At 43.1% G+C, this 9,386-nt stretch overlaps 1 protein-coding gene across 1 annotated transcript; it reads left to right on the plus strand.

The window, feature by feature from the left end:
* The first annotated feature begins 2,550 nt into the window (after nucleotides 1–2,550).
* Nucleotides 2,551–7,380, plus strand: ID4 (inhibitor of DNA binding 4, HLH protein). Its single transcript, XM_025383116.1, has 3 exons — nucleotides 2,551–3,372; nucleotides 3,743–3,801; nucleotides 4,376–7,380. The coding sequence occupies exons 1-2, from the start codon at nucleotides 2,932–2,934 to the stop codon at nucleotides 3,785–3,787; spliced, it is 486 nt and encodes a 161-aa protein (XP_025238901.1). The 5' UTR covers nucleotides 2,551–2,931; the 3' UTR covers nucleotides 3,788–3,801; nucleotides 4,376–7,380.
* Nucleotides 7,381–9,386: the final 2,006 nt, after the last annotated feature.

A 9,386-nucleotide genomic window follows, 5' to 3' on the forward strand; every position in this document is an offset into this window, starting at 1 on the left:
TGTCTAAGAATACAGAAACACACTTTGCATAGCCCCTAGTACTCTCTGGTTTCATGGACCAAAAAGTGCAGGATTGTATTCGTTATTCCCATAGTATAACCTTTTAGGTAGCACTTTAATTTTTTAATGTCTTCATGCCTTCCAACCTTCAAAACAAGGAGCACAATAACTGCCTCTGCCTACTGTGCCAGCAGGATTTACGGATCACATCTTTCCTGGGTGTTCTTGATCTTGTGGCTGAGGTACATTCCTTTGAAACCTCCTCTTCCACCCCGCCCCACATAGAGTAACTCAGCCTTTCTAACTTTAAGCCAGTCACACAGAGCATCTCCAACAAAACCTGAAACTTTGGCATTTGGCACTTGTCACACCCAGGGCATGGCTTTCTGAGATTTAGCAAATTCCAAAAATGTCGATATGATTCTTCCTTTGTGTTACATATTCAAAACTTAAATTTTAATTTTAATCGTTAGGATATGTAAAATTTTTAAATGTTAAGTGTGTCCTGGGCACATTAGCATAGTTTTATTTTGCCAAACAGAGGAAAGTCTTGGGTTTTGAATTTAGAAGCAAATTTTAAACTTTATGAAAGAGAAAAATCAATGGGACTAAACACCTGTACATATATCCATTTATTTTTATCGTCTGTGCTCATATGACTGGCCCCAAGATAACAGCTTACAACCAGTAGTGCTGGCTTCCCCAACTTCCCATTTAAAATTACAACATTTTCTCTGCATTTGCATTAATTTAAAGATGTATATGACTATGCCTGTCTTTAGAAGAAAGCCTTTTTGAGTTTCATAATTCTGATTTTCTCGATAAATGTGTATGTAGACCATTTACGTATGCACATAAATAAATGAGAATGTCACTTGTTTCCAAACAATTATTAGAGGCAGTAACATACAAGGATTGGGGAGAGGAGGGTTATTGCATCTACCTGTGAAACCAGAATTAAATAGTTGCTCCTCATTTCATCAGGAAAAAGGAATGTGCTCTGGGGAATAGTGCAATAGTCATAAAGTACTGACATAGCTAAACAAAATATCTGCCTGGTGCAGGTATTTCAGTTCTGGGAAGGGATGTAGAAAAAGTCCATACAGGGGGTAGACAGGAAGAAATGAGGTCCATGTCTCTTTCTTTCAATTATCTATGAAAATGAAGACACCAATCCATGTCATGTACAAGAAAGAAGAAAATTCTTCGGTTAATTCATCTCCAAGCGTGTCTAAAGGTAGAGTGGAGGCACTAAAAATTCATTTCCCCATTGACTGAGAATTTTTATGTTCCTTTCTCATCTGAAGGGCTCGAAGGGTACACACAAGACTCCACCAAAGCTCATTGTGCAATTTTATTTTGAACCCTTGAAGGACAGCTTTTCTATAAGAAATCTAACGCAAAAACGCCCTTAATTAACAGGCTTTTTTTGCAGGGTGGGGCCCAAGCAGGACCCCAGAGACTGGAAGTGTGAATTTTAATGCTTTGTTGTCAAAGGGGGAGACTCTGGACATTCTCATCACCTTATTTAAAGCGGGGTACGCTGAGTAATACGTGAAGCTGTGCATTAATGGCCTAAATTAACTTGCAAGTATGAATTTTACATAAAACAGATTAATATTATATGTCATAATGGAATTTTAAATATTTCGTGTCCATGCATTTTTAATCTTTACGTGCTCTAATTGAATGCGCAAGGCAATTGCATTTCTTTAGCCCACTTTTGCATTTAGATGGGGTAAAAGAAACCCCTCCTACGTTTTTGTCTTATTTATATTCCCTTCACCAAAAACCTGCATTCGATTCGGCATTCTTTTCTTTCTTCTTTTTTTTCTACTTTTGCTAAGCTTTAGCATTTTTTAAAAAGAAAACGGAAAGGCTACACATTCCATTCCATCATTATGGTTTCAGCAAATGTGAAAAGGCGAATAATGAACGGAGGGGGAAAATACAGAACAGAATGAACGTGCCTTTTTGAACAGCGCGTCTTTCTTAAGGCACTGCAATCCCGTGGATGGAATGATGGGTGGCGGAGGGTCCCTGGGCGCCGCGCTATTAGGAGTGGCAGGGTATCCGCGAGCAGGGCCCAGGCGCTCCCTCAGCAGCCTAGTCGGGATAGAGGGGGCGGTGGAGAGTGAATTCCGGCCGCACATTCCCGCAGTTCTTCGCAGGAACTTCGCTCTCTCTTTTCCCCTCCCTTGGGCACACATCAGCCTGGCCCGACTCCCACCCAGCTCTCTTTTCTCAGAACCCCGACCCACAGCGTTGACGGAATGGAGTGCCCTTCCCATTGGCCGAGCGTCATTCCCCGAGGTGGCACTGCCCGTCTGATTGGCTAGCAACTCCCGACCCCCCGCCCACTCCTCCACTCGGGTAGCCCGGCTCCCCGCCCCCCAGCACCGCCCGGAGCCCCCGCCCTCGCCTCTCCCTCTGCGCACCCGCCCGCGCGCCCAGCGGGCTCCGCTCGGCTCGCGCGGCGACCCGGCCCGCTCGCTGGCCCCGCCCCCGGGGCGCACGGCTCTATAAATATAGCTGCGCGGCGGGCCGGGCGAGAGCGTAGTGGAGGAGGCGCGGTTGTGAGTAGTAGCGGCTGTGGGGTGATCCCGGGCTAGGGGAGCGCGGCGGCCGCGACTGGGCTTAGTCGGAGCTCCGAAGGGAGTGACTAGGGGACCCGGGTGGGCTACTTTTCTTCCGGTGCTTTTGCTTTTTCTTCCCTTGGGTTCGGACTGAGTGTGGCCCACTGAGCAGAGATCCCCTCGCAAAACCCAGAGCTACTCTCCCGTCAATTGGGCTCGGGAGCGTCGCGGTGCCCCGAGCGCGCCGGGCGCAGAGGCAAAGGGAGCGGAGCCGGCCGCGGACGGGGCCCGGAGCTTGCCTGCCTCCCTCGCTCGCCCCGGCGGGTCCGCTCGCGCAGGGCGCAGGGCGCGCGCGATGAAGGCGGTGAGCCCGGTGCGCCCCTCGGGCCGCAAGGCGCCGTCGGGCTGCGGCGGTGGGGAGCTGGCGCTGCGCTGCCTGGCCGAGCACGGCCACAGCCTCGGTGGCTCGGCAGCCGCGGCGGCGGCGGCGGCGGCAGCGCGCTGCAAGGCGGCCGAGGCGGCGGCCGACGAGCCGGCGCTGTGCCTGCAGTGCGATATGAACGACTGTTATAGTCGCCTGCGGAGGTTGGTGCCCACCATCCCGCCCAACAAGAAAGTCAGCAAAGTGGAGATCCTGCAGCACGTTATCGACTACATCCTGGACCTGCAGCTGGCGCTGGAGACGCACCCGGCTCTACTGAGGCAGCCACCACCGCCCGCGCCGCCACACCACCCGGCCGGGACCTGTCCAGCCGCGCCGCCGCGGACCCCGCTCACGGCGCTCAACACAGACCCGGTGAGAGGCCGGGCGCCGGTCGTGGGCGGACGCCGCGGGGGTCGGGAGGTTGGTGGCGGGACGCGGGCGCTCACCCTCCTTCGGGCAGGGGCGAGCCGGGAATGACAGCCCCCTCCTCCGGGCTCCCCGATCTGCCAGCAGCCGGTCGGGCTCGGCGGGCGCGGGTCTGGGAGAACGCGCAGCGCGGGACCCCTGGCTGTGCGCGTCCTGGGCTGTCAAGTCCCGCCTAAGCCCAGAGGTGCCCCCCGGGCTGCAGGCGGCGGTGGGGGCGTCGGCGCGGCAGCCCGATTTCCGAGGAGGATCCAGGACCGTGACGAGCGCGTTGTTTGCGCTTGCTAACCTTTCCCTTGGTGTTCGGTTGCTGTTCCAGGCCGGCGCGGTGAACAAGCAGGGCGACAGCATTCTGTGCCGCTGAGCCGCGCTGTCCAGGTGAGCGCGCATTTTCCCGTCTCGGGTGGCAGGTCACCAGAGACGCCCGTCCCCGAGGGCTTCCGGGGCCAGGCACCGCGGTGTTCTTTGCCCCCTAGCATTTCTTGAGAGCAAACTCTCAAGGAAGTAACCCCTGTCTCTCTCCCTGCTACCTAAGTAGCAAGTGAACCCGTACTTAGCCTTAGAACTCGAGGTTCAGTCTCAGTGGAGATGTGTCAGCCCTTGTCCTCGCCGTCCCCGTGTTTTTCCTGGTGATCAGCGGGCCCTTCTGTCTTCCCTAGCTCCCGAGGGAGGGCACTCTCGTGGGCATGGGAGCTGCCCCGGTGTCCCCCCGTGCATCTGTCACCCACAAAGGGGGACGCGGGCAGGGCCCCGGAGTGGGTCCCCTCTCCTGGCTTCCCGAGAGCCGCAGCTGCCTACTCGGCGCCTGGCCCGGCCGCGGGCTGCGGGTGTTGTCTGACCTGGTGGTTTGTTTTGGGTTGTTGATCAAGCATGTCTTGAGTTTGGTCGGTGGCGCCAGTTAGTCTGCAGCGAGAAGGTTCACACACCCCCTCTATTCATTCCTCTTCCACAGGTGTGCGGCCGCCTGAGCCCGAGCCAGGAGCACTAGAGAGGGAGGGGGAAGAGCAGAAGTTAGAGAAAAAAAGACACCGGAGGAAAGGAAAAAACATCGGCCAACCTAGAAACGTTTTCATTCGTCATTCCAAGAGAGGGAGAGGAAAGAAAAATACAACTTTCATCCTTTCTTTGCACGTTCATAAACATTCTACATACGTATTCTGTTTTGTCTCTTCATTTATAACTGCTGTGAATTGTACATTTCTGTGTGTTTTGGAGATGCAGTTAAACTTTTAAGCTTAAGTGTGACAGGACTGATAAATAGAAGATCAAGAGTAGATCCGACTTTAGAAGCCTACTTTGTGACCAAGGAGTTCAATTTTTGTTTTGAAGCTTTACTAATATACCAGAGCATTGTAGATATTTTTTTTTTACATCTATTGTTTAAAATAGATGATTATAACGGGGCAGAGAACTTTCTTTTCTCTGCAAGAATGTTACATATTGTATAGATAAATGAGTGACATTTCATACCATGTGTATATAGAGATGTTCTATAAGTGTGAGAAAGTATATGCTTTAATAGACTACTGTAATTATAAGATATTTTTAATTAAATATTTTTTGTAAATATTATGTGTGTGTTTTTTTTAATCTATGGGAATATTTCTTTTGGAAAATTACTTTTCAGCTCAATTACAGAGCTCTTGATATCTTGAATGTCTTTTCTGTTTGGCCTGGCTCTTAATTTGTGTTTGTTTTGCCCAGTATAGACTCGGAAGTAACAGTTATAGCTAGTGGTCTTGCATGATTGCATGAGATATTTAATCACAAATTAAACTTGTTCTGAGTCCATTCAAGTGTGTTTTTTTAAACGTAGATTGAAATCTTTGAAGCATACATGTTGAATATATACCTTATCAGTTTTTAAGTACAGGGTTTTATAGTGTAATATATACAGAGTAAGTGTTTGTTTTTGTTTTTCAACTGAGGTCAAAATGGATTCTGAATGATTTTGCATATGGGATGAGGAAATGCTTGGATCCTTAAGGAGTTTACGAAATCTGCTGTTTTATCGAAGTGAAAAAAAAATTGCTTATCACTCTTCATTTTACACTAAAGCTTAATGTCACTAAGTTTCATGTCTGTACAGATTATTTAATCATGGAAATGAAAAAATGTTCTCTGCTTGCTACCAAAGGACAAACTCTTGGAAATGAACACTTTCTGCTTTCCTTCCTCCAAAGAATTATTAATAGGCAACAGTGGGAGAAAAAAAAGGCATAATGGCAAATCCTTCAAGCAGGGATAAAAGTCGATCTTCAAACATTAACTTAAGCAGACCAAAAATTCTGATGACCGCATCTAGATTATTTTTTTATAAAAATGATTTTCACTATAGCTACGTTAGTTACGCTAAGCTACTGTCCAATCTCTTGTGATGTGTAACTTTTACATGTGAATATTAAAGTAGATTTCTCTGTCTTGTACTGTGATTTCTGGTCTCATTTCTTTAAAACCTTACTCATTTTTTTTAAGGCTCTTTTTTTTTCCTTAAGGAAGGTAATATTTTCTAGGTTAGATAGGACTATCAGGGTTTGTGAACATTATGCATTTAATGTTATGGGTACTTCACACACAAGTTAGATGGAATTTTTAGAGTGAAAGAGAATTAAGTAGGATTTAATTGGGTGCTTTGTAAATAGTCAACTGTGTGTATAACGTGGTCTGTTTGATTTTTAAAAGGAAAGGATTTGTTTCAGATTATACAAGAATAAAAGTATTATAGACCCAAGGGACTTTTTATGAGGTCAAATTCAAATATTTATATGAATATGAAATACCATGGTCCCTAGTAGTCAGTTGAAGTGGCAATGTCTAAACAAAAATGAACAAAACTAATGCTAGTAGGTTAAAATCAATCAAAAGGTTTAAAAATTGATCCTATCCTCAGCATGTTATTTCCTCAGCTCTGATAACTTACTGGTCTTGAGTATTTTTAGAATTTGATGTATTTGATGTTGAACATTATAAAGTCAAAGAACTGCTTGTTTAGATGAGGTTTATTTTTATTTTTGATATTATTCATTCTTGTCACACATCAAGAAGAAAACACTAGAGCGCTGCTGGAATTCCAAATCTGAAGAATTCTAACGACTGCATTCTTTGTTATTAAAAAGGGCACAATCCTTCCTTTTTATTTGGCAGTTTAATTTCAGTAGGAAGCATGTCACATGTGCACTGTTGGTTAGAATTATGCATCTGTCATGCCTGACTGCTGAACCCTACCTAAGCCTTTGGGCACAGTTTAAAACTTATAATGGTGGACCATGAACCTCAAAACAAACGGATATTTTTGGAGTTTGAGGATAGATGTTACTCCTTAGTTAAAGTTTATATTTGGGGCATGAAAAACTACTAAAAGAAGAAAAGTGTTAGAAATACTACATTTCAAAGAGTTGGCATTTTCCCTTTGGCCACTCAAGCAGCATTTGATGTATCTAAAGAAACAAAGTCATTGTTTATTTTTTAAAAAATTATATGCAGTTGTACAAGATACCACATTCCATTGAAATGTTGGCTATGTCCTAACCAAGCAACCAGATAACAAAAACATTTTGAGTCTTTTATCTAGGTAGTTCTAATTATTCAGATACTTCGTTTAACAAAGGAAAACATCCTGACTTGTCTCATTTCATTTGTAGACTTTTCATTGTATAGGCACAACCAAAGAGTCAGACTGGTTTAAAACCGCAAAAGGAAAAAAAGTATCTCACACAGTGGATGTTGTTTCTAAGAATGTTACAAAATCCTGACATCTCAGACATGTCGAGTTAAAGGAACAAAAAAAAAAAAAAAACTTTTCATTTCAAAGAACTAATATACTTTGATATTGTGTAAACCTTACTCAAGTTTATTGTCAAGCTTTAACTGCCTTTTTAGAACTTTTTAAAATTTTGACCCCACAAATCTATTGTATTAGTTGCCTTCTGTAACAATAAATCTTCACTGAGCAAAAGGCTCTGGAGTTTGTGGTTTTTAATTGACTTTTACTGAGTTATGCAATTTTTCATTATCAAGAATGGGTCTCTTGATGGATCACCTCAATTATTTACAGTGTTTCTTACCATGTTATGAAAAGTGGTGATATGAATGGAAAGAAAATCTAGTTTGAATGCTGGAGAAAGCTTTTCTAGTCTTTAGTCCCTGCTTAGGATAGGAAGCAATATCCCTAAAGAAGGCAGCAGGATGATGTCCAGGGAAAACTAATTAAAAACAAAAAAAAAGTTAAACAATGCAGACAGAATTTATTTCACAGTAGTACAGAGCCAAATGAAAGTGGCTCTGCCTTTCTAGCTGGTGCACTTTAATTATATATATGTTAATCAGCCCAGATAGCCCTTGGGTCTCAACAGGGCCAAACACCAAACCCTGCAGGCTTATGAAGCAGGAAAACCTTCCAGTTTCTGCTTTGCAAGTTCAGGAAATTAACCCATCTCAAAATCAATCTTAATAGGGCTGCCCGCAGTAGGTATTCTTCAGACCCAGATGCTTTCTTTCAATTACAATCCAGAATATTTTGCTAAAATATTAGTTATATCAATTAGAACCATCGCCCAAAAGGTTTTAGGATTGTAACTTTACTTACAGTTCTACCTTGAGCACCGATTTGATCGATACTTTGAAAGATAAAACCCTTACAAAGGGGAACTAATTTGTTCAAGGGAGACAACCCGCAGTCATATATACTTAATTGAAAATGCTCTCAAATTTGCCATGAAATTTTTAAAGTGTGTTTTGCATTCAAGTGCCTCCTTCATATTTATTCATATCCTGGCTCCTGCTAAAAAGTTTTGCCTAAGTGCTAAAACTTAGGTCTCAACCACATTGCCAAAGGTTTTCTATACTTACCAAAGCAAAGCAAGTCCATGGTGAGGCTGCTGGAGCTCCATCATTCATAAGTCTTCACAGTAAATTCATACATGGGATATGAAAAGAGCTGTAAAAATTGAAGTAACTCAAAAAGCCCCTCTGAGTCCATAAGAGTAAACACATCAGTTTCTGGGGAAAGAAGAACAAAATGCATTATCTGTATTCCACTGGCTAAGATATAACTGAAGAGGAACTGAACTTAAAATGTTTGAATAAAGAGACCCAAGAAATATTTTCTACATGAACCCATGAAATTTTTTTCAGTAAGAAACCTCACACTTTAGATGAGAATTTTCTATGAGATTACATTAATATTAGCAAAATATGCAAATTCCTGGTGAAACAAGACACTATTACTTGCTTTTAGTTGCTGTTTCTCAATTCTTTATGATATAAAATACCTATCAGGACTTTGGGCAGGCATATAAAAGTCACATTTTAAAATTTTATCCTTTATTTCAAAGTTTAATTTCCAAAGGAAAGTATTGTACTTGTAGAGTTCTTCATGCAAGTTCATAGACTGTTTCTTAAGTATTTGCTTAAATATCCTCTTAAACATTTTAAATGTTTTTCAAATACTACTTCCTTCATAAGGTTTAGCAGTTAATTGAGTGATTGTAGTTAAGTATGAGTGTGTATGTCTAAAAATAGTTCACCAACATACAGAAAAATATCTTTCAAAAGGGATTTTTACTCTAAAAAGTAAGTAAACTTTTCTCTATTTTCTCTCCTTTTTTAGTTCCTAAGATTGGGGATTTCCATAAAGATGTACCTTCCATTTTTTTGGACTGCTATAACCAACCATATTATGTTTAAGCATAAGGCAGGATCAAAATTAAAGAACAGGTAAATCAACTGTCATGTATATATCATCTCCTAGAATTTGGTTTAACCTCATGATTAATTTCAGAGAGAGAGGGAGAGAGAAATAGGGAAGTTCTTATTTGTAGCTCAAACGTCAGAGAAAGCCAGGAAAACAGACATAAACTTATAGATCAAAATTTTCCAACTTACTTAAGCAATAATTCTTGAGAACACTTTTCATACAAGTTTAACCTGAGTCCACAGCTATAGTTAAAACAAAGTAGTCTTCT

The sequence above is a fragment of the Theropithecus gelada genome, chromosome 4 (assembly GCF_003255815.1).
Source record: "Theropithecus gelada isolate Dixy chromosome 4, Tgel_1.0, whole genome shotgun sequence".
NCBI lineage: Eukaryota > Metazoa > Chordata > Mammalia > Primates > Cercopithecidae > Theropithecus > Theropithecus gelada.

Excerpts from the sequence above, each read along its gene's own strand:
- ID4 (XM_025383116.1), top strand. The coding sequence starts at position 2,932 with ATGAAGGCGGTGAGCCCGGTGCGCCCCTCGGGCCGCAAGGCGCCGTCG. Across the intron at positions 3,373-3,742 it reads CGGCGCTCAACACAGACCCG|GCCGGCGCGGTGAACAAGCA; the intron begins GTGAGAGGCCGG and ends TTGCTGTTCCAG.